Genomic DNA, 26,636 nt, shown 5'->3' with positions numbered 1-26,636 from the left:
CCAGCCTCACCTGGCCTGTGACCACTGGCCTCACGCTTGGCCACAGGCAGGCTGGGCATCTGAGGGATGTGCACTGACCAGCCCCTCCCCCCAACAAGACCCTCCAGGCTGGGGCCAGGATGTCCCACTCCCCTCTGCTCTGCCAGCACCATGCCCATGCTGCCAATGAGGCTGTCCCCAGAGGCACCTGCCAGGGCAAAGGAACAGACGAAGCGTGACTTGGTCTCCCCTCTGGGGAGGGACTCCTTCCTGAGCAGGCAGCTGGACTTTTAATGGCCCTCCATTTCCAAGGCTCAACATTTAAACAAATGGGCTTGTTGGAGGGAGCAGAACTAAAGCCACGCTGGGACCTAAAACCACATGGACCGTAGGCAAATTTTAAAGCCATGTTGGGACCTAAAAGCACAGGGGCTAGAGACACAGTTTGTTCCTTGGCATGCATTTTTCTGCTTCCCTCTTTTCCCACAGTTATTTGATATTTTGGACCTTGGTTATGGGGCAAGATGACATTATTTACATGAATGCAAAGTTGCTTTCCAGCCAGCCTGAAGCTAAAGACTTGCACATTCTACCCACACCCCGAGATAACAGCAAAGACAGGAGCAGACACCAAACGGAGTCGGTGAGACCTTGCACCTGAGACTTTACATGAAGCCCTCACTGCTCGCGTGCCCCTTCCTCCTGCTTTTCATTTCCCACCTTCCATTCCCTCAGCCCCCATTTTAAAAACCACTCAGTAAATCTGAGTCTTTGAGATGGCTTTAGTCTGGCCACTCTCCTTCAGGTTTACTATCTCTCCCCAGGTCACTGGTATTGCTGAATGAAAGCTGACTTCCATGTGCACAAACACTTGATTTGTGAGTGGCTTGCTTGTGAAATGGGGTAGACAACCTGACCTGTGCCTGGTAGCAAATTCGGGCGAACCAAGCCGGGAGCTCGATGGGTCCAGTAACAGACTGATCCAAATTAATAAGATCTGATTATATCTAAGGCCAAGTGCAACCCTGTACACCAGACCTGGCCCATCCTAAAGTGTGTCTGCACCTCCTTGTCCAACTGGGACCCCCCCATGCAGGCCCCCAGGTCTCTCTCATGCGCATGAAGCCTGCTATCTTTGGGGAATGAGTATGCACCATCCTCCGTTGCCCTGATGGCTTCACTTCTGTGCGTCGCCCTACTGGGCAGCATCCCAGTCCCCACCTGCACCACAGACCCTTCCTTGCCACCCCATCTTCACTCTCAGTGCCCCCACGCCATTCCAGGCCTATCAGTGTCCCTCAAGCTCAGGGCACAGCACCTGAGTGTGGCACTAACACAGCCCCAAGGTGTGGCTCACCCCCCTGGACAGCGCTCCGGAGCGCAGGGACACATGGGGCAGAGCTCCTGCCCCATCCCCAGCCGCATACACAGCCGGCCCTCAGCGTGCTGCTAACCTCAGCTGGGGAGGCAGACACAGCAACCAGGCCCACTCAGTGCACGCTGGCCTGGGCCTGGGGCAGACCTGCCCCTCTTGGCTTCAATATCTGCTACTGCTATGGCCTGAATGCTGGTGTCTTTTCAAAAGTCGTGTGTTGGAACTTAATCCCCAAGGTGATGGTATGAAGAGGTGGGGCCTTGGGGAGTGATGAAGTTGTGAGGGCACAGCCTTATAAAATGGCTTAAGGGAGTGCCCCTCCCTCTGGTCCCTTCTGCCATGTGAGCACACAGCCCCGAGGTGCCATCTACGGAGCAGAGAGCAGCGCTCACCAGTCACCAGTCTGCTGGTGTCTTGATCCTGGACTTCCCTGCCTCCAGAACTAAGAGAAATTTCTTTTTTTTGGTCTTTTTCGTGACCGGCACTCAGCCAGTGAGCGCACCGGCCATCCCTATATAGGATCCGAACCCGCGGTGGGAGCGGCGCCGTGCTCCCAGCGCCGCACTCTCCCGAGTGCACCACGGGCTCGGCCCGAGAAATTTCTATTCTTTGTAAGTTACCCAGTCTAAAGTATTTTGTCACAGCAGCCCGAATGGACTAACACAGCTATTATTATTATTATTTTTTTAATGAAAACTTGGAGAAAGCACTTTCACTCAACAGTCATTTCTTCAAAGCCACATTTACTAAATGCCACATGCTCATCGAAGTCCCAAACTCGAAGGCAGCAGGCATGACAGTTATACCTGCCTGAGACCCCCAAGCTCACCCGAAACCCACCCAGGCCCCGAGTGAGAGTGGAGATGCCAGGCTCTGTGGGCACCACAGAGCCTCAGCCTCTCCCGCCGGCCCTGGCGTCTTGCTTACTTACTTGTCACAGAGGAATCGGTCATTTCTGCAGGCTCAGCTTCCTCTCGCCCGCTGCGAACACGACAACTCCTTTTCCAACCTGGCATAATGAAAAATGCAAGATTTAATTCATAAGCCCCGCAATACCTAAGATTATGGGTAGTTATCGTTTTTGTGAAAAAGACACAATTTAAAAAAAAAACTTATGAATTTTTTATTTCTGGAATTTTCCATTTAATATTTCTGGATCTCTTTCCTCACCCCCTCAAAATATAATATATTTTGACTATGGACAACTGAAACATTGGAAAGCAAAACCGCAGGGGCGGGGGCAGCTGCTGCAGTTTATTCTGTCAACCCTGATAGCCTCGCACTTCGCACTCCCTGGACAGCACGCCCTGTCCTTCCAGCCCAGGCACGGCCTTCTACCACACCGGTGGCCCTGCACCCACCAAGACCATCAGGCAGGGTCCAGGCCGCTGGCCTTTGCCTCTATGCAGCACCATCGCCCATGTCCTTGATCCATCATTTTTTCCCCTAAGTAGCAGGATTTATCTGTAAAGCAGTTTCAGGTTTGCAGAGAACTTGAGCAGAAACTACAACAGTTGCCACACACCCCCAGGCCATTCCTCCTGTCATTAACACATGGCACCGTCACCCTCAACAATTCTCAGCTCTTCTACCCGGAGCACCTGGCAGCCCTCCCGCAAGAGGGCGGCCCACACGGGCCCATCCACAGAGGTCCCTGGTGGCGCCTCACCCCGCCAGTCCTGGGCAAGCTTGGCCTCTGCCTCCCCAAGCACCTCCCTCTCCAGCCTATGAAGGCGAGAGGGTTACGTGAGCCTCTCAAATGCCACAGGCCTCGAAGCACCACTTGCAACAAGAGGCCCCAAAGAACAAAGCCCACCAACGATGCAAGATCCATCTGCCTCTGCACTGTGTGGTCACATGCTCAAGTCCTGTGCCACACCCTCCATGGATCTGTGAGACTGGAGAGGCCATGGGCCACCCTCATGGTGGCTGCAGCTACTCTGCAGTGCTCATGTCCTCTGCTTCCCTCCGTCCCCTCTCATTCCTCATTCCTGCCCAATGATGCCCAGGGAGAAGCAGAGAAGGTGACACGCACCGGGCTGTTCATGGAGAAGGTGGGATAATCAGCAGGAGGCTTGCGCAAAGGACTGGCCCTGGGCGCAGTCACCAAGCCCAGTGGAAGGACAGAAAAAATGCGCATCTTAAGAGGATGAGCCCTGAAGAGCACTAGGGGACAGAGGAGACAACGAGCAGACTGCTGCTGCTAGGACCGGGAAAATGGTGGAAGAGGGGCACCAGCAGTGGCAGCACAGTCCACGACCCCCACCCCCACCCCGCCATGCTCCCCTCTGAGGCTTCTGGAAGGCACGGGGAAGACAGGAAATGAAGCTGCACACTGCTTGCAGCACAGCAGGGCAAAGGCCCCGCGCCACCCAGACGAGAGCGATAGAAGAGCTGGACGGTCCCATGAGGCTGCAGCTTCAGGGTGGGAGGGCTGGACTGAGAACCGGAGGTGCTGAGCCCCGAGGGCTGGAGTGAGGCAGCTCTGAGGTGATGACACAGAGCTGGGGGTGTCAGGGACAACAAGAAGCACCGGCAGCTGAGAAGGAGTTTCCCAGAGAGAGCTTGGGATACCTGCACAGGGTCCTCAGGGCACTCAGTGAGATCAGCAGCACTAGGGTGATGGAATAATGGACCCCAAGATGCCCACGCCCTAACCCTAGAACCTGTGAGCACATTCCCTTGTGTGGCAAAGGGGACGTAGCAGACAAGATTAAGGATGCAGACTTTGAGATGAGGAGATTATCCCAAATTATCTGGGTGAAGCCAACATAATCACACGAGTCTTCAAAGGCAGAGAACCTTTCCCAGCAGGGTCAAAGAGGAGAGACACGGGGGAAGGACATGCCAAGTATGAGAAGCCTCCACTGCCATTGCTGGCCTTGAACATGGAGCAAGGAGGCTCTGAGACAGGCTGTGGGTGGCCTAGAAGCTGGGAACAACCCCACTACAGCTGGCAAGAAAACAGGGACTTTGGTTCTATAGATGCAAAGAACCAAATTCTACCAACAACCCGAGAAAGCAGGAAACAGACCCTCCCCAGAGCGGCAGAAGGGAATGAAACCTGGATTTTAGTCCAGTGAGATCCATGTCACTTCTGACTTCAAGAACTTTAAGATAACAAATCTGTGTTGCTTAAGTCACCAAGTTTGTGATCATTTGTTACAGCAGCATCAGAAAACTAATACAAGTTCCATGTGTGAGAAGAAACTACCCATGCCCAGTTAAAGAGTCGCCCAAAAGGATTAGCAGGAACCGTGTCTGGAGCTTAGAAAGAGCCATGAGTGACTCCTGCTCCCAGGAGCTAAAGTGGAAGCATCATAACTCATAGGGCTTTGGGTAGAGTGCTCAGAAGGTTTCAGTAATGAAATAAAATCAGCCCTAGACTAAATGTTGTTCTGGTCTCACCTAACAAAGGTAAAACCAAGACCTAAAAGAATCAAAGTTACTGTTCCCAAGTAACTTAGCCACATCCCAGCACAAAGCTCAAGAATAACAATAGGAATACAATAACCAGCACCAACAAGGTGATGTCTGCCATCCAATCAAAAATTACCATGTACGCAAAGAAGCAAGAAAATACAACCCGTACTGTGGCTGAATCAATCAACACAAATTGACCCAGAAATGACACAAGGAAAAAATTAGTAGGCAAGGACATTTGGACAGTAACTATAACCACATTTCAAGAAACTACAGGAAAGACTGAATACGTTAATGCAAACAGGTTAAAAGTAGAAGAATGAAAAAAGAAAAACAAGGCTGACAATAGTCATGAGAGAGCTGGAATGACTACTAGACAAAGTGGATTTCAGAAATGTAACAATCCTAAATGTTTATGCATCTAATAACAGAGCTTCAAAATACACAAAGCTGAAACAAATAAAAATGCAAAGAAAAATAGACAAACACAAATTACAGTAGAGATTTTAACACCCCTGTCTTTATGATTGATAGAACAAGTGAACAGAAAATCAGTAAAAATATATAAGACATGAATGACACCATCAACCAACTTGACCTAAGTAGTGTTTAAAGAAAACTCCATTCAATAGTCTAAAGTAGGATGTATATTCTTTCTAAAAATACATGGAACATTTACCAAGACTGACCATATTCTGGGCAATAAAACAAGTCTCAATAAATGTAAAATAATTCAAGGCATACAAAGTATGTTCTCTGACCACACTAAAATAAATCAATAAGAAATATATCTGAGAAATCCCCACATATTTACAAACTATAATATGCTTTGAAATACAGCTTGGGTCAAAAAAGGAATCAAAAGTGAAATTACAAAGTATTTTGAAGTGAATAAAAATGAAAATATATCAAAATTAGTCGGAATTTATAGCACTAAATGTCTGTATTAGAAGAGTGACTTCAACTTCTATCTTAAGAAATTAGATACCCAAATGAAGCAAAAGAAAGGAAATAACAACAGTACATAAATCAAAGAAACAGAAAACAAAGATTAGGAGAAAAAAAGTCAATGATTAAAGGCTAGTTCTTTGAGAAGATCAATAAATTTGATAACCCCTAGCCTGACTAATCAGGAAAAAAAGATGACACAAATTACCAACATCAGGAATGAGACAGGTAACAACACTACAGATTCTACAGATACTAAAGGGATAATAAGGATATATTCTAAACAACTTTTGCCAGTAAATTCAACAACTTAAGAGAAATAGACAAATTCCTTAAAAGACACAATCTACCAAAGCTCACTCAAGAAGAAATAGATTGCCTAAATAGCCCCACATCTAATAAAGGAATTGAATTTGTAGTTAAAAACCTTCCCACAAAACTTAGATGGCTTCCCTAGGGAATTCTACCAAATATTTAAGGAAAGAAACAATACCAACTCTACACAAATTCTCCCAGAAAAATTGAAAAGAAGGGAATACTTCCCAACTGATTTTACAAGGCCAGCCTTACTCTCATCACCAAACTAGACAAAGACATTACAAGAAAACTATAGACCAATATCCTTCATGGAACAGATACAAAAATTGTTAACAATATTTTATCAAATCATATTCGACAACATGTAAAAAAGATAATACATCATGACTAAATGGGGTTTATCCCATGAATACAAGGTTGGTTTAATACTTTAAAATTCTGCCAATGTAATTCCCAACATTAATAAACTAAAAAAGAAAAACCATATATATGACCATCTTGATAAATGCGGAAAAAGCACTTGTGATAATCCAACATCTACTTATGATAAAAAACTCTCAGCAAACTAGGAACAGAAGGGAATTTCCTCAACACGGTGAACAGCACCTGAGAAAAACCTATAGTTAACATGCTTAATGGTGAGAGCTTAAATGCTATCTGTGTGAGACGGAAACATGGCCAGATACCTGCTGGCACCATTTCTGTTCAATTTATCACGTTGGAAGGTCAAGCCAGTGTAATACCATAAGGCAAGAAAAAGGCAATAGAAAGCATTCAGATTGAAAAAGAAGTCAAACTGTTTGTATTCACAGGTGATGTGATCATTTACATAGAAAATCCTATGTAATCTGCAGCTCGGACTAGAATTCAGTCAGCTAGCAAGGTCACAGGATACAGTCAATATACAAAAATCTATTGTGTTTCTACATACTAAAAACAATCAAAAATTTAAAAAGTCATACCATTTGTCATAGAGCAAAAAATATGTGAAATATGTAGGAATAAATTTGACTAAAGATGTGCTAGATGATACACTGAAACTATCAAACACTGCTGAGAATTATTAAAGAAAACTTAAATAAATGGAGAGGTACACTGTTCAAAGATGTCGATTATTCCCAAATGGACCTACAGATAGACTGCATTCCCAATCAAAATCCCAGCAGGCATTTTTGTAGAAACTGACATGCTGATTCTAAAATTCTTACGAAAATACAAAGGACCTAGAGTAGCCAAAACAACTTTTAGGGGAACAGAGTGCAGAATTTACAGTACCTGACTTCAAGACTAATACGGCCAATTAATTTTCAGCAGAGGTGCAAAGGCAATTCAGTAGAGGAGGGAAAGTCTTCAACAAATGGTGCTGAACAACTGGACGTCCAACGCAGTAAAATGAACTTGGACCTGTACCTCCCACATATACAAAGAATCAAAATGACCCATAGCCCTAAATGTAACAAAACTACAAAACTTCTAGAAAGAAACAGAAGAAAATCTTCATGACTGATACCAAAGGCAAAATCTACAAACAAAAAACTTCATAAACTGAAATTCTTCAAATTTTAGATCTTCTGTTCTTTGAATACACTGCTATGGGACTGAAAATTAAACAGGTTAACACCACCAAGGCGCCCCACTCCGTGGTGAACACACTGTGACAAACCAAAGTGTCCTCCTTCCCGCCTCCACTGCCCCTGCTCCTCTGTGCTCAAGGGTGCTGACCTTCCCACACAGGCAGCACCACGTCACACCGCTGCTCACTGCCCACAGCCTCGAATCTAGTGCCTTCCACGTGGGCTGGCGTGAGCTGCGGCCTCCGCGCCCACCTCACATTCCAGGCGTCCGGCTGACATAAAACCCCAGCCTGTTGGAATCCTGTGCACAGGACACACCCAATGCACCAGCAAGTGATTGAATATATTCCTGCAGCTCATGTGGTAAATACAGGATCAGAATAAGACAGGAACAGGTGTATGTCCGGTCTCCCTTCTCCACTACAGTGAGCAGGGAGAAAAGTTTTGGTTTGTATCCTGTGCACAGAATTCTTTTTTAAAACTGTTCATTGAAGGAATACAATCAAAATACTCTTGTAAGACTCAATATTGTGAAACTGTCAACTTTCCTTAATCTATAAGTTAGAGGGTACTTGATGGAATGGTCCAAACTTCATAGGAAAGAATCAACATACAAGAATAGGCAATAAATTTTGAAAAATAAGGGGCTGAACTGTTCGCTCAGTTGGCTAGAGTGTGGTGCTTATAACACCACGGTCCGGGGTTCAATCCCTATACTAGCCAGCCACCAAAAAATAAATAAATTCATAAACAAATTGTGAAAAATATATGCAAAGAAGGGGGATTTGTCCTACATTATGTGAAAAAGTATTAAAAGGCTACAGTAACTAAAACTATGCTATTCTTGCAATAGTAAGTACACAAACAGAACCATATGGAAAAGCAAGAGAAAAAAAAACTAACAAGGAAGAAAATGTATTTTATGTGAAAGGTGGGATTTAAAATGATAAAGACAGATTAGTCAATAAGTAGTGTTGAAACAAGCAATTAGGCATTCAGGAAAAAAATTAGTCTTCCCTACATCTTTCCTTACCCCAAAATGTGTTCCAGATAGATATGAGTTAAACGTAAAAATCAAACTGTGAAAGTCCTAGTAGAAAATACAGGTAAATATTTTATATATATAGTCCTGGGATAGGGAAGGACTTTCTAAGCCAAACACCATAATAAACACTATTCAGTTTGGCCCTATAAAAATTTTAAATTTCTGAATGTCATATGTGTGTTTGTGTGTGTGTGTATATTTGTGTGTATATACATATATTTAAATATATATATATATATTAAAAACCATATCCTACAGCCACCTGGACCATACACCTAGACCCACAACCCCACATACTCACACGCCTCCACCCAATCAGACAAGGCAGCACAGTCAACTAAAGCAAAAATGACAATGGGATTACACCAAGTCACAGGAATCAATACAGAGTGAAGAGTCAACCTATGGAATGGGAGACAACATTTGCAAACCACACATCTGATAGGGGGTTAATATCCAAAATATATAAGGAACTCAACTCAATAGCAAGAAAACAGATAACCCGATTAAAAGATGGAAAAAGAATCTAAAAAGACATTTCTCAAAAGACACAAATGGCCAATAGGACATATGAAAAAATATTCAACATCACTAGTCATCAGGAAAGTGCAAATTAAAATCACAGTGAGATATCACCTCACACCTATAGAGCGGTATCAACAAAAAGACAAAGGTAAGTGCTGGCAAAGACGTGGAGAAGTGGGGACTCTCCTACGCTGCTGGTGGGAGTATAAATTAGCACAACCATTATGGAAAATCGTACAAAGGTTCCTCAAAAAATAAAAATAGAACTAACATGATTCAGCAATCCCACTACTGGGTATAGATCCACAGGAAATGAAATCAGTATGTCAAAAAGATGTCTGCCGTCCCACGTTCACTGCAGCACAGGTGACAATAGTTGAGATGTGGAATCAGCCTGAGTGTCCATCAACGGGTGAATGCATAAAGGAAACGTGGCACAAAATGGAATACTATTCAGCCTTCAAAAAGAAGGAAATCCTGTCCTTTATGACAACCTAGATGAGCCTACAGTGAAATAAGCCAAGCCCAGAAAGACACGTATCACATAATCTCGCTTTATATGTAGAATCCAAAAAAGCTGATCTCAAAGAAGCAGTGAGCGGAACGGTGGTAATAAGGGTGGGAGCAGACTGGAGAGATGTTGGTCAATGGGGACAAGGTTCCAGCTACACAGGAGGAATAAGTTCAAGAGACCTATTGTACCACACGGTGACTACAGTTAATAAGTGCACTTGAAAACCACTGAGACTAGATTTTAAGTGTTCTCACCACAAATAAATATGTGAGGTAATGCATATGTTAACTAGCTTAATCTAGCTCTTCCACAATGTATATGTATTTCAAAACATCATGTTGTACACCATAAATATAGCTCCATTGCTTAGAGCATGGTGCTGAAAACACCAAGGTCCAGGGTTTGATCCATGTATGGGCCAGCTGCCAAAACAAAACAAAAAAATCCACGAGTGCCAAGCAGGGGTTTGGTTAAATTAAATAAACTAAAAAAAAAAAAACAACTAACAGGAGAGGGTGGTGGGCAGGTAGGGCTGACAGGATTTTTCCAACAGCACACATTTTTCCGTGAATGAAGAAGCTGCTTCCTCTTAGTTCCATGCAACCACATTTAGAAAACAACCACCAGGGACCATCCCAGGCCCACACAGTCCCTGGTTTAAAGGTTCTCTCAGGCCACAAAAAGAATACACACACGTTTTATGGCTGCCACATGCTTGGGCAAAATAGAAGTGCTGGACAATGTGCACCGAGCCTGAAGGGGGTTAACTGGGGGTGGGGAGCACGGGAGGCTGAGGATAGTCAGACGTATGTTGGGAGACTGGGTGGTCACGGAATGCCCACCCATGTACTGGATCCAAGGGACTTTCCTTCCTAGCACAGGAGCGAGAGAAAGAAGCAACTTCCAGAGTCATCAACGAGAACCTGGGCTGGAGACCAAGGAAGTGCAGTGCTGCAGATCACTGCTTCTGGCCCACTGAGGACGCCTTTTCTCAATTTAAGCCATGCTGAGCTGTGTCACTGGGTGCAGGTTAAACCCCCAAAGCCAGGTGGACCTTCCAGCTCACGGAAGAAAGCATGTTTCCCATGTGCAGCGGCCAGAATTCTCTGAGCACTGGCCAGGAGCTCACGAGAGCCATGGGAGCCTTTCCCACGGCTCCTGCCCGAGGATCAGGCTCTGTGAGCTGGCACAGACAGAGATAACCCCACATTACTCAGGTCAGTGAAGGGGTTACGAGGCCTGGGGCTGTTGATCACAGGCAGCAGCAACCTCGCTTCTTACCTGGGCCTCTGTAAACCCTGGGAAAGGAAACTAATCTGAACTGGAGCACGCACAAGCCCCACAGGTCCTGCTGCTGAGACGCTGGTGTCCCTCCACAGGCAGCAGTCAACCCTGGGGGAGTGAGGAACAGTGAGAAGCAGGTCTGAACAGGCCACAGCAGCCTGGACATCAGCCTCAAGTTAACAAAGACTGCTCAACCTCGGATCATTCCACTCTGACACTGTTTTAGTCCGTTTGGTGTTGCTATAACAGAAATACCTGAGACTGGGTAATTTATAAAGAACAGAGGTTTATTTGGCTTACAATTCTGGGACAGCTGCTTCTGGCACAGGCCTCAGGCTGCTGCTTCTACTCATGGTGGAAAGTGGCAGGGAGCTGGGGGGGTACAAGCAGATCATATGGTGAGAGGAAGCAAGACAGAGAGAGAGAGACGGTGCCAGGGTCCTATATACAACAAGCTCTCACGGGAACTAATAGAGCGAGAACTCGTTCATTAATCCCCCCTGCCCCAGGGAGAGCATTAATCCATTCATGAGGGATCCACCCCCATGACTCAATCGGTTTCCAACACTGCCACATTGGGGATCAAATTTCCACATGAGTTTTGGAGGGGACAACACATCCAAACTCCATCAGACACCCTCACATGTTGGCCACAACAGCCCAAGGCCTAGGAATGAAGGTCATGCTAACAACAGAGTCCCAGGCCCCCAGGGGTCCCAGACTGTACATGCAACTACATTGCAAACACATGCCACGGATAAAATATCCCACAACCAATGAGTCCCACATGCATCTCCAGTTCTCACCTCCCCCAGGACCCAGTGTCTGCCAGACGTCTCCATACAATCACTGCCACTCAAACCCAACTGCTCTAAAACTCAACTCACCATCTTCACCCCTGACTCCTGCCAGCCCCCACCCCACTTGCCTCCTTCCTACCTTATCAAGCACTCCGCTATCTGGGTCAGAAAGGAGCATCCCCTGTCACTCCATCTCCCTCTTGTCCACCTCTACTGCCACCAACTCCTTCCAAAGTGGCCCCTGCCTCCAGGACTGTCCCTTCAGGGCCAGCTTCTACCCCAATCATTGACTGGTCCCACCGAACAGCTGCTCCAGTGTGCATCCCCAGGCTCAGCCAACCCTCTGCTCCCCCCCGCCCAGGCCCCTCCGTCCCCTCCCACACCCCTTCGTGCTCACCTCACCTCACTGGGACTTGTGGGTCTGTCCCATCCCCACCCTGAGCTGCCAAAGGAGAATTTCTGTAAAGTGTGTAGAACGGAGCCACCTGCGCCCACGGGACAGTCTGCTCCTCAGACCCTCACGATGCACTGCAGCTGCACCGACGCTACGGGAAAATTCGAACCCAAACCCAGGCAGGCAGCCCCGGCTCAGCACCACCTTGCTTCCTCCTTGACTGGACAGCTGCACTCCCTACGGCCCCTCCAGCTCTAGGACCAGTACCCTCGTGACCTTGGACAAATCACCTTCTGCTCTGAATCGTCTCCTTTAATGTTCAAAGACAATACAGAAAGAATAAAGTGGTCCTGGTGCCTCTCTCAGGCATTGGAACCCTAAGGATTTAGGTTTAGCTTCTCAGAGAGGACCCCAAGGGCCCCGCTAGAGGGAGCAGGGACATAGGCCACGCAGCCCCCTTCCCAGGAGGCAGGACAAGGACCTGAGACCACCGCGCTTCCCGGGAGGGGTCGGCACGGGACCCGGGGCCACCGCGCTCCCCGGGGAGTGGCCGGCACGGGACCCGGGGCCACCGCGCTTCCCAGGAGAGGCCGGCGCCGAGGGACGGCGCGAGCCGCAAGGATCCGGGTCTGTCTTCCGGGTTGTGACGCTGCAGACCCGGCTCCGCGGGGGCGCCGGGCGCACCTGACAGGGGAAGGGGCGGGCCTCGGCCCCCGCGACGTCCAGGACCGTCCCGGAGCTCCCCCGGCGACCTTGCGGAAGCGACCCCTGACTCGGCTTCCCGCGCGGCCCTCCGAGGGGCGGCCCCTTTTCTCCCTCCCGGGCTTCCCCGAGGGGCTTCCCTGCCTGCCCTTTACCTCCGAGCTGCCGCCGCCGCACCGCGAACCGAGCACCGCCCACCCGCCCCGCCGCGGCCCGGGGTGGGCGGAGCGCCGCGCACTGAGCCCGCCCCCTCCGCCCTCTGGCCAGTAATGGCCCGGCGTGAGGCAGCCGGGCCCCGCCCCCTAGCGATCTCTGCGCCCATTGGCCGCGGGCGCGTCCCTCAAGCTCTCTCCGCTCCGCCCCCGCGCCCCCAAGCTAGCCGTAGTGCGCAGACTCCGCCTCGCGCCGGGCCCCGCCCCGGCCGCCCCTAGACGGCAGCACCTGACTGTTGGGCGCGAGCGCGGGCCGCCACTGCGCAGGCGCGGCCCACGGGGCTCGCTTGCACCCGGCTCCACGTCCCCGCCAAACACACGCACTCCAGACGATCCCCGCATGTGGACACTGCCTCACGCACGCCGGGGGACGCCGGCTCGGCGCCCAAATGTGCACGGAGCGAGCGGGTTCGCTCGCAAACACGTGGTCTGTCTCCCACACTGACCACCCACGAGCACGCAGTGCCCCCGGGCCACGGGCCCCTCGGCCGACAGGCACGCGCGCAGGCACATCGGAGGTGCGCGTTCATCTGCCAGCAGACCACGGAACTGAGGGGACCAGGTTCCCGCATTCGGGACCCTAGGATCTGGGTAAACACACAGAAGACGTCACAGCTCCCGAGAAGTGCCGTGAAGGGGCGCGGCCGGGCGCGGTGCCGTCGGGGCCGAGGAAGGAAGGGTGTCGTGCAGACTGGGCACCCGCAGGGGACACCTGGACGAGCTCACGGACGAAACGAGAGCACGGAGCGGCGTTCGGGAAGCTCAGGGAGTGCCAGGAGCGGCTTGCGGAGAAGGCAGTGGTCGCGCCTGACAGCGTCGGTAGATGCGGAAATCGCTGCAGCTGGACAGTACCGGGAAGACGCTCTTCCTCCACGGGGAAACTTAGGCCTGTTTCTGTTGCAGGGATAGAGCCCGAGAGAGGGACGGGACACAGATGGGCGACACTGGGTGCCTGGGACACTGTCCCCATCCCCCACCCCACCCCACCCCCATCCTGCAAGTGGAGTCACCTGGGGAAGGAGGCAGGAGGTCTCCAAGCTCACACCCGGAGGCTCACTCTCCACCGAAAGCCCTGCAGTGGCTCCCCATAGCCAATGCCCAATGTGCACCCCGGTCCTGTCCCCCTCCCCAGCCTCAGCTGGACTTCCAGTCACAGTGGCCTCTCTTCACTCCACAAGCACACAGCTGCCCGGCATGCGTCACAACCTCACTTATACTTTTATTACATTATGAACGCCCATCTGCTCTCCGAAGCAGTAAGCTCTGTGAGAGAAAGGCCCCAGTCTGTTTTGCTCCCAAGGGCTCAGCATGAAGCCCAACACATGAGGGGTGCTCACTGTAACTCCGTGGAGTGGAGGGTGAGTTTAGGTGCAAAGAGGAGAATCAAGACTCCACAAAGGGAGAGTGGACAGATCTGATGGCTTTTCTGGACCCTGCCTGTCATCACTCAGCTTAACACTCGCTGGTATCCAGGCAGGCTCCGACACTATTGAGAACCGGGAGGTGACAGAAGGGTCACGGCTGGGGGTGCAGGCTTCCAGGCTCGACAGCGGCAGCTCAGGCTCAGCCACCCGTGGCCAGGGCTGCATGGTGCCAGATCTGGAGGTGGCAGGTTCTTGCAGCAACCCACCTTCAGCCAACTTCGCCTTGCTCCTCCTGTGTCTGTGGCCTTCTACTACTTGAGTAACCAATCCTGCACTGAATCCCCCTGCTTGAGTTGCATGGAGCAGTTTCTCTTTTCCTCAGCCCCAGGCCAGGTACAGAACAGTTAGTTTATCCATATTTTTCAAGCAATTTGCCAGACAGGGGTTAAGTGAGTGGGGATATCAAACACAAGCCTGGCTCTAAAGAAGTTCACGGTCCAACAAGGATGAGAAAGTGCGCCCACCAGTTTCACCCAGCCTGTCCCAAGACCTTCACTGCAGCGGGCAAACCGCCTCCCGTGGAACTCAGTGGAGGGGGACTCAAGTCCCCAGACACTCGCTGGGCCTCTACTAAGTACCAGGCACTTGTGCACACTCCCGGGACAGCTGCCTATCAGGTAGCCCCACCCTCCAGGCCCACAGCCACTGCTCTGACCCCACCTGTTCACAGCAGAGAGGCCACATGTGGGCCTGGGATCTGCCACAACTGGGCCTCGATTTTGTCATCTGTAAAATAGGCACTGCTTGGTGTACTGGACTCGAGATCCAGGATGTGAACTGCCCAGCACTGGACAGGCACCTCGGTGTGTTCTGTGAATGGGGGTGGGGCTGCTGCAGGAGTTGGCTGTGGCTAATGTGACTGCGTAGGACAGCACCCGGCATACAGCAGGTATTCGGTAGATGTTAGCTGCTACTCGTGGTAGTGACTGCTCAGGACTCTAGGGGCCAGGAGACAGGAGGGGCAATATTGGCTCTTGTCTCCTGGAGCTGGAGAGTCTGAGGTGGGCCCAGGCCCGGGCCATTGCCCTGGGGATGTGTGACCCCTGCTGCTTCCTGCAGCAGCCCGGGCATGGGCAGGAGACGCTTCAGAGGAGGAGGTCCCCCGCTGCTCTCTCCCTGGCGGAGCCAGCTGGCTGCGGCCTCAGCAGAGGCCTCTCCAAAGACAAGGGGGCGCAGTTGAGATGGTGGCTAGCACATGTTGTACCCCTTTTTCCCTACCTTCTGTCCTTAGAAAGCCGACCCCCGGCTTTGCCCCACCACCCTGCTTCTTTAAAGACCTTTTGTGGTCAGCCACATGCAGAGTGCCTCACCGTGGCTCCAACCCTTATAATGGGTTCTCACCCTGCAGACAGTGGGCCCCATGTAAGACAGGGCTGGCCCAACAAGATGTCCCCAGAGTGGCAGTTCTTGGGGGACAGGAAGACACTCCCTTCGAGGGCACAATGCATGTGCAGCTCTAGAACCCTCCATTCTAGAATCAGCCCCCACTTTCCCAGAGCCTGCCCTCCCCCACCCAGCCCATGGCTGGGTTAGCCTCCCACTCCAGCCTCCCACCCCAGAGTTTAGCCTTTCATCCCATACATTAGCCTCCTGCCCCAGCCTCCCACCCGGAGCTCTCAGCCCCAGTCACTTCCCTGCCTCTGCCCCAGTTCCAGGAAGTCTTCACAAAGTTGGCTGCTACCTTGGGGGGGCCACAGGTCCGTCCTGGCCCCCTGCCACCCCTGCCCTCTGACACAAGTCAGGGCTCAGTCGTGCCCCCAGACCCCTTCTTGAGACTGGCGGTGAGCTGGACCGCCAAGCCCCCTTCCATGGCGCCCTGCCCTCCATGAAGTGCAGTGGCAGGCACAAGCTGGACCAGAGAACCTTCATGGAGCAGGTGCGCGAGTGCAGGGACAAGGGCTACCTGCTCTCTTCCAAGAAGATTGGCTCCGGGGCCTTCTCCAAGGTCTACCTGGCCTACGCCACACACGAACGCATGCAGCACAACCCCAAGCTGTCCTCTGACTTGCGAGGCAAGCACCACACCATGGTGAGGCAGGCCCACCTCCTTCCCAGTGGGCTCCTTGGGGTGCCCCTCAGCTGGGCCCCAGAAGACCCTTCCCTGTCCTAAACCTACTCAGGCACCTTCCAGCTGCTCCAGCTCCCTTGACTGAGGCTCCCTCCCCAGAGGCCTCCCCATGGCTCCTGCAGGCTGACCACTCTCTGTTCCCAAACCCCTTGAACACATAAGTGCCCGGAACAGGAGGGAGGGGGGAGGTCAGCACTGCCCTCCAAGGACACTGCTCACCCAGCTGTGCCCTGAAGTTCAGGAGTGGGGGGCTGTGTCTGCACAAGCAACCACCCTCCACCCAGGTGGCCATCAAGATCATCTCCACGGCCGAGGCCCCCGTGGAATTGTCCCGCAAGTTCCTGCCCCGTGAGATCTCGTCACTCAATGCTACCTACAAGCACCTGAATGTGGTGGGTAGAGCCCTCGACACAGCCTGTCTCATCCTCCCTATTCTCCAAAGCCAGCCCTTGACTGTCTTTGCCCACCCCAGACCCCCCTCCCCAACCTGGGACCTCCCTTTGGCCTTTAGGCTCAGGGCCCAACTATGTCCTGAGACCTGTCCCAGCACACCTGTGGCCCAGCCCCTCCACAGAGTAACGGCAGGTGGGTGGGGGTCCGGCAGGTGCAGCTATATGAGACCTACCAGAACAGCCAGCGCTCCTACCTGGTGCTGGAGTTGGCAGCTCGAGGTGACCTGCTGGAGCACATCAACAACATGTCGGACCGCCGCTGCTGCCCGGGACTGGAGGAGGAGGAGGCCCGGAGGCTGTTCTGGCAGCTGGTCAGTGCCGTGGCCCACTGCCACGGTGCGGGCATCGTGCATCGGTGAGGGTGTCACCCAGCCCGCCACAGCCCGGCCAGCATGGAGAGGCCCACGTGAGCCCAGGCCCAGAGGTGCCTCCCCTTCCCCATGCAGGGACCTGAAGTGTGAGAACATCCTGCTGGATGACCGAGGCTTCCTAAAGCTGACCGGTGAGCCCATGGCCCCAGCCCCAGCCCCAGCCCCAGCCTGCTCTGCTTCTCAACTCCAGCTTTCAACCTCTGCTAGAGGCTCCGTTCTGCTCTTGTCCCACCCAGATCTCTACCTTCAACCCTGACCTCGCCCAGACCTTCAGCCCTCCCAGAGGCCTACACCCCACCCCTACCCATGGCCCAAACCCACTGGCCTAACTCCCACGCATGCTCCCTGCCCAGTCCCCCCGCCCACAGCCACACTCACTGTCACCACACTCCACGGCCCCCACCCTCACTCACTGCACTGCCCTCCCTGCCGCCTTGGGCAGATTTTGGCTTCGCCAACCGCACAGGGCTCAAGGATGCGCTGCTCAGCACCTTCTGCGGCTCTGTGGCCTACACGGCCCCAGAGATCCTCATGAGCAAGAAGTACAGCGGGCAGCAGGCCGACCTGTGGAGCCTGTGAGTGCCACCCCACCACAAGCCCAGCCCCAGCGCCACAACCCAAGGCGGGGAGGGCCGCACCCTGAGGAGTCTGTGTCCCCAGAGGCGTCATCCTCTACGCCATGGTGACAGGGAAGCTGCCCTTCAAGGAGTGCCAGCCCCGCCGCATGCTGCACCTGATGCGCCGTGGTCCCACCTTCCGACTGGGCCTGTCCCCAGGTGAGCACCACCACCCCTCGTCCCTCCGGAATCCCAGCTCAGGCCTGAAGAGTGGGCAGCATGAGAGATCTGGGCCTCAAGAAGCGTTATCCTGCACGGTGGAGAGAGCGGCGGGGAGACCGATCTGGTGTACTCCCCCGTCCAGGCTGGGAAACCTTCAGTCTGCGCACTGCAGTAATGAGCGATGGGGCACGTGGGCTGGGGGAGGACCTGGCTCATGCTGGAAGTCAGGAGGGTGATGGCTCTGTTGAGGTCGAACCTGAGCTCTGCATTAGCCCAGGGCAGGCTGCCTTGCTTCTCTGTCTCAGTCTCCCCATCAGTGGCATGCACAGCCTCCAACTGTTGCGAGGCCTGTAATAGGATGATCCTTCCAAGCTGCCAATATTGTTGGTAGTGACAGCCACGGGCTGGGGGCACTGGAGAGGGGCAGGGGGATGGCAGGAGGCTGCAGCTATGGACCCTCACCCGCAGAGTGCCAGGACCTGATCCGGGGGCTGCTCCAGCTGCGCCCGCGCACGCGCCTGGGCCTGCAGCAGGTGGCCGTGCGCTGCTGGATGCTGCCTGCAGCACACGTGCTCTTCCACACTGTGCTCAGTGCCACACCAGGTGGGGTGCGCCCCGTGGAGCCCTGGGGTGAGTGGCAGGCGGGCAGTCCTGCACTCCACCCAACCCCCACCGTGGTCTATTGCAGAGAAGTGGGCAGACTCCCAACTCCCAGCATCTCCAGATCATGCAGAACCCAGTGTGGACTTGGAGTCCCCAAGGCCGATCCTGCAGCTACAGTGCCCCCAGCGGCAGGGCACCACCAAGGGGAGCACCTTGGACACAGAGCTCAAGCCCCCAGAGGCCCACCACAAAAGGGAAGCGGGCTCTGTGGGGTCAGGGCTCTACACAGCAGCCGCCAGCACGGGAGCGCATGCCTGCAGGCAGCTGCTGTCACTGTGTTGTGCATCTGCCATCAGGAATATGCCTGGGCATTACCTGATCAACCAAAAACAAGTGGGCAGGAAGGGCCAAGTCAAATAAAGCATTTATTCTGTGGAAATGAAGATGCAGATGTCTCAGTGCCAGGGAGAGGGCAGATGGCCTCCAGGTGACTTGCTAGGCTGAGGCTCTGCCACTGTCGTGTGGGGCTCTGGATCAGGGGAAAACACCAGTACACACATCACACTTGCCTGGAGCATCAGAGCTTTAATGGGGGTGGGTTAGAGGGGACCACGGAGAAGGGAGATGCCTGGCACCCAATGAAACACCCAGCCATGGCAGGGAGCACAAGGGGGAAGGGACCTTCAGCTTCAGGGCTCTGCATGGGGCACTGTGAACGGGAAGCCACACAGCTCCCTCATCAGGGTGTAGGGCCTGGGAGGGCCCATTGGTGAGGGGAGGGACCAGCACCAGGAGCCCAGCGCAGAAGGTGGCAGTGAGGTCTGATGAGAGCTCAGGAAAGGGAAGACAGTAGGTGAGAGATGCCATGGCAGCTGCAGGATGGGGGTGGTGGGGGGTGAACACGGAGCCAGGAAAAAGCAGATAAGCCTCCTGGGCCCACAGTGGGCTCCAACGGGCAGGGCACGAGGCTGCAGGCACAACCAGGAGCCTCTCTGCAGACGTAGGCAAGGGGCCCCAGGAGCAGGAGGGTCTGAGTGTCTTGAAGAACAGCCAAGGCCCAAGGAGGCGACCTGGCTCAAGGGACTGGTGAGAGTGCCAGTTCAACCCAGAACTGGGAACCAGGAGCACACAGGGAGCTGATGAGGGGTGAGGGCAGGACCCTGGGCACAGGCCAAGCAGGAAGGGGCAGAGAACACAAGGGAAGCAGTGCCCAGTGAGTGCTCAAGGATGGGCCAGGGGGGCAGGCCTAGGAGAATCCTAGGACCAGGGTGTGGCTGGGTTAGCCCTTTGAGGCCCAGTCTCCAGCAGGGTCAGCAGCGGTGCCTCGGGCTGATAGCAGAGGGCAGTGCTTGCACCTAGGTTGACTGTGCCCAGACCCTGCAGTGCCCTTAGGATCAGAAAGCTCCAACCAGCTCCTCAGGGCTTGCAATGTTTTTCTGTCCAGCACTACCACTGGGCATGGGAAGAGGCTCCTCAGGGTCCCTCTGGCCACCCGCCTGTGATCTCCACCTCATGTGGAGGCAGCTGAGTCACAGGGCCTGGCCAGCTCTGGCTTGATGGTGCTGCTCTGAACAACCTGAGTTCTTGCTGGTAGCAACAGGGCTCAGGGCTGGGAGGTGCCCTCAACCCTCCAGTGTTTACTGGGCATTCACGGTGGAACTGCCAGCACAAACTGGGCCTAAGTGTAAGCTTCTGTGTGCTGCTTCTCAGCAGGGTCTGTGGGCAGCTGCAGGCAGGACTGGTCCAGGAAGTGTGCAAGGTGGGCCTGGAGCTGGTGCTGAGCCGCAGGGCCTCAGGTGGTGTGACCCTGCCCCGCCAGCTCTAGCGCCAGTTCCTGTTGCTCTTGCTCCAACTGCTCCTGCTCCTGGCGGTCCAGCTGCTGCAGCTGCTGTTCCACATCCTCGGGCACCTGCACCTCCAGCAGGTTTTCCATGCCAGGCTCTGGCTCGTCCCCAATAAGCACCTACCAACAGGAAAGGCAGGTGAGCAGCCAGCCAGCCATGGGTAACCCGCCCTCAGCCTTTCCAACCCTGAGCCCACCTGGATGAGCTTCTCACAAGTCACTCGCACATCAGGCTCTGGCTCCCAGCTGTGCAGCTCACGAAGGATCAGGTAGGCGCCCTGGTCCCGTACTTGCTGCCGACCAGGCGCTGTGGCTGTCAGCTGGGGAGAAGGATGAGTTACACAGATGTCAGTGTGCTTGTGTGCGTGTGTCGGTGGTGGCACAAATGTAGCTGGATCCCTGCTCACCAGCATGATGGCTTCAATAAGCATCTTACGGATGTCAGCATCAGGCTCTCGCTGCTTGTCTGGCGGCAGGTACTGCAGGTCAACGGGCAGCCCTAGGGGTGAGTGGGGAAGCCAACGGGTGCCTGGGCTGGGAGGCCGGGCCAGGCTCTGTTGTAAGCCCCACCTGTGCTCACCAACTCCATGCTGGAAGTTTCAGAAGGGGTCCGAGGCCTGGCCACCCTTCTCCCTCTCCCCCTACCAGCCTTCCACCTACCCGCCAACCCCGAGGCTCCACCCAAGCCACTCACGTTCCATCTCTTCCTCAGAGAAATCCTCAGGCCCAGCCAGGGGAAGTAGCAAGAAGGGGATAATGTCCACCTCAGGCCCAAGCAACCACTCGTGGTGTCCTGGGGGAAGGAGGGGGACAGAGACGGGAGCCGGTCTAGAGAGGCCCGAGTCCAGTCTCCAACCCGGACACGCCCCAAGCCCTCTCCCCCCACGCCACTCACGGTGCTCGAAGCAGCAATTCCGCAGCGCCCCCACCACCCCTCCCCTGCGCACCGAGGAGTCTGTGTATTGGGTAAGGGGCAGCAGCCGCTGGACCACGCACCTGTCGGGAGGGGATCACTCAGTGCCGTCCCTGCTCCTCACTTCCGTCCCCTCCCCGCCCGCGCAGGCACCCCGGGCTTCACCTGTTGGGGTCCAGCAGGAAGTCACGCGCCGCAGGCCGCTGGCTGAGGTTGGAGAGCAGCGGCCCCAAGTAATGCAGGGGCGCGCGGGCGTTGTAGCCGGGCGTGCACAGCGCGCTCACCAGCCGCTCCAGGCCCGACCCCGCCGGCTCCGCGGCCGCCAGCGCCGCCATCAGCGCGGCACACGGCGCTGGCTCGCGGCTGAGGTTGGCCAGCGCGGCGGCCGCCTCTTCGGCCCAAGGCCACTGTGGGTCCAGCGCGCGGCCCAGCAGGCGGGCAGGCAGCTCGGGGTCGGCCGCCAGCAGCGGCGGATGCAGGCGGGGGTCGGCGGCCAGGTTCACGAGTGCGCGGGCGGCGTCGCGGGCCGGTTCCGGGTCCCGGGCCGACGCCAGCTCGGCCAGCGCCCGCAGCAGCGCTGCCTGCCGGGCCAGGAGCGCGCGGCCCGGCCCGCAGCCGGTCAGCGCCAGCACGTGCCGCGCCGCCGCCGCCTGCAGGTCCGCCCGCGCGTCGGGCGCCAGGAAGGGCAGCAACTCCGCCTCCGGCGCTCCCGGCCCGTGTCCGTCCGACGCGCCCGTACCCACCCCGGCCTCGCGCATGACGACGGCCCGCGGCCGTCTCCGCACCGTCAGCCTTGCCGGCCCAGGCTCCCGGCTCCCTCCTCCGCGTGGCCTCCGCCCCGCCCACCAGGGAAGCGGAAGCCGCAGTAGCCAATGAGAGGCCGCGCACGCCACGCAAGGGGCGGGGCCGGGCGCGGGGCACCGTGGGAAGCGCCGACCCGGGCGCCTGTCCCCAGCGTGTCCCTGCGCGCAGCCGCCTGCGTTCGGCGCTGGCCGCATTGAACCGAGGGGTCCGTGCTTGGCTCTCGGAGGCCCGGAGGGTGTTCGGGCGGCGCCCATCCCCTCGCCCAGGCCTGGCAGACCGGTGGGGCCGTGCTCGGCTGCAGGAGCGGGCGGCCCGGGTCCTCCCGGAGACAGGTCGCCCTGGTCAGCCAGGATGCTGCAGCCACCCTGGCGCTCAGTGCCGAAGGCCGCCGGGGACCCGACAGCCTGGGGCCCCAGCGTGAGACCTAGGCCTCTGGGCATCTCGGACGGTGTAGCCGTGGGGCACGTCAGGACTTCTTCCGTCTTAAGTGACTTATACAAAAAGAAAATGTGTTAGCAGGTCCGTATAATTCGCAGGTTTGAAGGAACAGTGGCTTCAGGTACTGCCGCATCCCGGAGCTCTTCGGAGCCGTGTGCTACCCTACTACATTTCTCCCCTTCTGTCACCCTGTTTGTCTGTGTCCCTTATTACTTTTACTTGCCACAGGGAGATTTTTTCAGTACAGCTGGCAGAGAAGGGCACTGGGACCTCCCAGTTCCAGGTCCTAACAGAGAACAGGTTCTCCTATGTTCAGTTCTTCTTGTGACCTACACTGAGCTAATCACGGAGAGGAGAAGCAGCCTTCTAGGGTCACATGGACTTGGGAGGAAGGGGTGGCAAAGAAAGGCATTCACTGACTCCATCAGGCAGGTACTGGGCTGCTGACTCAGGACACAGTCTTTCTGGCCTCAGGGCCTTTGCAATTGCTCTCTCTTCTGCCTGGAAAGCTCTTTACACAGCTGTGCACAAGGCTGGCGACTTCGTAATTGTCAGAGCTATCTTCCCTGTGTTGGTGTGAGCAGGACTGAAGCCATATTAGAACCTAAAACTGCCTGGGCTGGGGTGGGGGTGGGTGGGACATTAAAAAGGAAAGTTTTTTTTTTCTCTCTACTCTTTCTTCCCACCCCCTACTTTGTTATCTTGCCCGCTAAATAGGAAAACAGGGCAGAGAAGCTAATCAGTACTTTGCAACTCTAACAGTATTTTCTTGAGATTTGTAGAGTTTTGAGAAGTGATCAAGGCCAAGCGACTGGAGGCTGACCTTGGGCACCAGCCATCAACCAGAGCTCTGTGAAGCGAAACTGTACGAAAGACTTTGCAGAAGAGTTGATTCTACTCCGGAGCAAATCAAAATTTTTCAGGGTCCTGAGATAAAGCAAAGATGAGAACAGAAACCAGATGAGGCTTTGGCGAGACCTTGCACCTGTCTCCTAGACACAGACCCCTCTAGCTCAAGTCCCCTTCTCTCCTGCTTTTCACTTCCCACGTTCCATTCTCTCAGCCCCCTCTTTAAAAACCCCTCAGTAAATCTGAGTCTTGGAGGTGGCTTTAGTTTGGCCACTCTCCTTCAGGTTTGCCGGAGAGATGGGTTAGCCCAACATCTGTCCTCAGGTCGCTGATATTCCTGAAAGCTGACTTCCATTTTCATCAACATTTGACTTTTGAATGGTTTGCTTTTGTCTGGGACAGGCAGCCAGACCTATGAGTTTGGTATCAATTTTGGGGAGCCTCACCAGGAGCCAAGTGTGCCCTATAACACTTGGGCAACTTACATAATGTAGAGACTCAGCTACCTCCACCCCCTTTGGCTGCTCAGTTTCTATCCATCTCCTTCAAGATAACAGTACTCAGAGGATGGTATTAAAATCTAAGTTTCACAGCCCCTGCCATGCATGGGACCTTTCCAGAGCTGCTCTGAGAGCAAACCTAGCAGTGTTTGCGTGGTCATAATGGTATAGCAGGATGTGTGGAAGTGGGCTGTGGCAGACATTCCGGACCCACTGGGATGGCTGTTATCAAAAAGACAGTTCATGTATTGAAGCTTAATCTCCATTGAAAGTGTCAAGAGGATGGCAAATCCAGTTAGGACATTTGAGAGGTGGGGCCTTTCAAGAGGTGATTGGATTGTGAGGACTGTGCCCTCGTGAATAGATTCATCCATTCATGGAGTAATGGGCATGGTTCTGATGGCTTTTTTTTTTTTTTTTTTTTTTTTTTTTAAAGATGACCGGTAAGGGGATCTTAACCCTTGACTTGGTGTTGTGAGCACCACGCTCAGCCAGTGAGTGAACCGGCCATCCGTATATGGGATCCGAACCTGGGGCCTTGGTGTTCTCAGCACCACACTCTCCCGAGTGAGCCACAGGCCGGCCCTCTGATGGCTTTGTAAGGAGAGCGAGTGAGCATATTAGCTCCCTCTTGCTCAGTCCCTTCTTGCCGTGTGACACATCCTGTGTTGCTGTAGAGTCACCACAAAGAAAAGACCCTCACTAGATGTGCCCGTGGACTTTGGACTTCCCAGCCTCCAAAACTAGCACATAAATTATTTTTCTTTATAAATTACTCAGTTTCAGGTATTTTGTTATAAGCAACAGAAACAGACTAAAACACTCAGCATCCTGTGTTTTACCTAGCAGCCATGCCTGCAGCCTGTTGGCTCTCCCACACTCACGTGTGTGCCCACAGATAGCTCTCTGTTTAGGAAAGAGAACTGCTCAGAAAAAGACCTTCCCAAACCCTGAGGAGCCCATGCCACCACCCGAGTCAATCAGCAAAAAACAGGAATCACTAGATCTTAAGCAAACCAAAAGCATGTACTTATTCCCAGAGGAGACACAATAGGTGAAATAGAAGAGAACTTCTGAAGAATTCTAATTAGTATGCTCTAAAAATTCAAGAAGATATGGCATCCATGACACAGAACAGATAAAGGAACCTCATGACACAGGGGCAATCAAAAAACAAAGATTTATTGGGGCCGGCCCGTGGCTCACTTGCGAGAGCGTGGTGCTGACAACACCAAGTCAGGGATTAGGATCCCCTTACTGGTCATCTTTAAAAAAAAAAAAAATATATATATATATATATATATTTATTTATTGAACACTGAAATCATGATTGCTGAATTTAAAACAGGAGAATGAACATGGCTGAAGACTGAATTGGTGCTGAGCAAGTTAAAGCTGAAAGTATACCTCAAATGAAAAGCAAAATAGGACAAAGATAGAAAATGTGAGAGGAAGGTTAGGAGACATTGAAGAGAAGTTCCAGGAAGTTAATTATTTCTCTAATAGGTGAGGAAAACTAATGTATTGAGAAGAATAATCAAAGAAATAATTGGGAAAGACTTTTTTTCCCTAGCCATACAGAAGACCAAATATTCCTAAAAGCCTCCTTACTACAAAGATCTAGGAATGCAAGAGAAGACACAGTAAACATTCTTTTAAATGTATACCCGGGCTTACAAGAAAGTCAAGGAAACTCTCGAGGGATCGAAATGAATGGAAAGTGTAGAGAATTCATGTAATTTTTGCTGCCTCGGCATCCATTTTTAATGTGAGCTGGGCTTTGTCGCACCAGAGCACGTGTCACCCTGACACAGCCTCCAGCTGTCCCCCTCCTGCAGCTCCTCAAGGTGGGTGACCCAGACACCTGTCTTCACTACCGCCTCCTGGGGACCACCTCCCTATGGGACAGCTACACAGAACCTGCTCCACTCACCACAGACCCACACACCCCACAAGAACGGTGCAGATGTGGTGCAGTGACGGCCTCTCAGTCACGGTGTGACTTCATGGAACTCATGCCTGCTTGCTCTGTACCCCTCCAATTGGAGCTGCCCTGGGAAACCTGCTTGGGCAACGCTCCGGATCCCAGCAAAGGCTTCGGCCCACAGGCCCCTCTCTTTCTGTTGCTCCCCACCCGTGGTTGAGTGTGTGTCCCACATGGCTGTCCCCCTTCCCATTGCCCTGTGACACAAGCTGCCCTCTTCTCTTGAGATCTGTAAGTAATAAAACACTCCAGTCGTTTCATGTGTTTTTTGGGTGCCCTGCCTGTGTCTCACCTAACCGACATACCCGAATCTAATTTCTTTCCTGGTCAGGGCTCTCCTAGAGAGCAGCTATCTTGGTAAGAATAAACTAGACCAGGTCAAACAGGAGCCAGAAGGGCGTCTGTCAGGATAAACAGGTTTCCTGTGAGAGGGACACCTGGTCACGGGTTAGACACTTAGGCATTGGGCTGTCCACCAGGAGAAAGACGTACCTCTGAGGGGTACATTGTAAGTG

General features: G+C 53.4%; 3 protein-coding genes across 6 annotated transcripts in view; 1 reads left to right on the top strand and 2 right to left on the bottom strand.

The window, feature by feature from the left end:
• The window catches only part of MROH1 (maestro heat like repeat family member 1), a 79,649-nt gene extending 66,580 nt beyond the window's left edge, over positions 1–13,069 (bottom strand). For 3 of the 4 annotated variants that reach the window (XM_063079216.1, XM_063079217.1, XM_063079219.1), the window contains exons 1-2: positions 13,037–13,069; positions 2,286–2,363 (exon numbers count right to left, since the gene is read on the bottom strand). In XM_063079216.1, coding sequence (XP_062935286.1) covers positions 2,286–2,307 — 22 coding nt within the window. In that variant the 5' untranslated portion in view covers positions 2,308–2,363; positions 13,037–13,069. Of the gene's footprint in view, positions 1–2,285; positions 2,364–13,036 lie in introns of those variants that run through there. The other variant, XM_063079218.1, reaches the window with a different exon arrangement.
• A 3,273-nt stretch (positions 13,070–16,342) lies between these two features.
• LOC134363751 (testis-specific serine/threonine-protein kinase 5-like) lies at positions 16,343–19,210 on the top strand. Its single transcript, XM_063079301.1, has 8 exons — positions 16,343–16,546; positions 16,870–16,977; positions 17,190–17,392; positions 17,484–17,539; positions 17,851–17,983; positions 18,069–18,184; positions 18,656–18,817; positions 18,876–19,210. Exons 1-8 carry the CDS (start codon positions 16,343–16,345, stop codon positions 19,208–19,210), a joined length of 1,317 nt encoding a protein of 438 aa, XP_062935371.1.
• Positions 19,211–19,360: 150 nt separating this feature from the next.
• Positions 19,361–22,371, bottom strand: HGH1 (HGH1 homolog). The gene is made up of 6 exons (XM_063079741.1): positions 21,712–22,371; positions 21,529–21,629; positions 21,328–21,426; positions 21,041–21,132; positions 20,831–20,953; positions 19,361–20,753 (listed from the first exon to the last, which is right to left on the bottom strand). Exons 1-6 carry the CDS (start codon positions 22,302–22,304, stop codon positions 20,583–20,585), a joined length of 1,179 nt encoding a protein of 392 aa, XP_062935811.1. The 5' UTR covers positions 22,305–22,371; the 3' UTR covers positions 19,361–20,582.
• Between the last annotated feature and the right edge of the window lie 4,265 nt (positions 22,372–26,636).

This window comes from Cynocephalus volans, chromosome 15 (assembly GCF_027409185.1).
Source record: "Cynocephalus volans isolate mCynVol1 chromosome 15, mCynVol1.pri, whole genome shotgun sequence".
Taxonomy (NCBI): domain Eukaryota; kingdom Metazoa; phylum Chordata; class Mammalia; order Dermoptera; family Cynocephalidae; genus Cynocephalus; species Cynocephalus volans.
This window is presented reverse-complemented; position numbering and strand designations above follow the sequence as displayed.

Coding starts and splice junctions, on each gene's coding strand:
- LOC134363751 (XM_063079301.1), top strand. CDS start 16,343: ATGAAGTGCAGTGGCAGGCACAAGCTGGACCAGAGAACCTTCATGGAG. Junction 16,978..17,189: donor CCTACAAGCACCTGAATGTG/GTGGGTAGAGCC, acceptor GGGGTCCGGCAG/GTGCAGCTATATGAGACCTA. Junction 17,984..18,068: donor CAGGCCGACCTGTGGAGCCT/GTGAGTGCCACC, acceptor CTGTGTCCCCAG/AGGCGTCATCCTCTACGCCA.
- HGH1 (XM_063079741.1), bottom strand. CDS start 22,304: ATGCGCGAGGCCGGGGTGGGTACGGGCGCGTCGGACGGACACGGGCCG. Junction 21,630..21,711: donor TTCCTGCTGGACCCCAACAG/GTGAAGCCCGGG, acceptor CCCTCCCGACAG/GTGCGTGGTCCAGCGGCTGC. Junction 21,427..21,528: donor GAATTGCTGCTTCGAGCACC/GTGAGTGGCGTG, acceptor TCCTTCCCCCAG/GACACCACGAGTGGTTGCTT.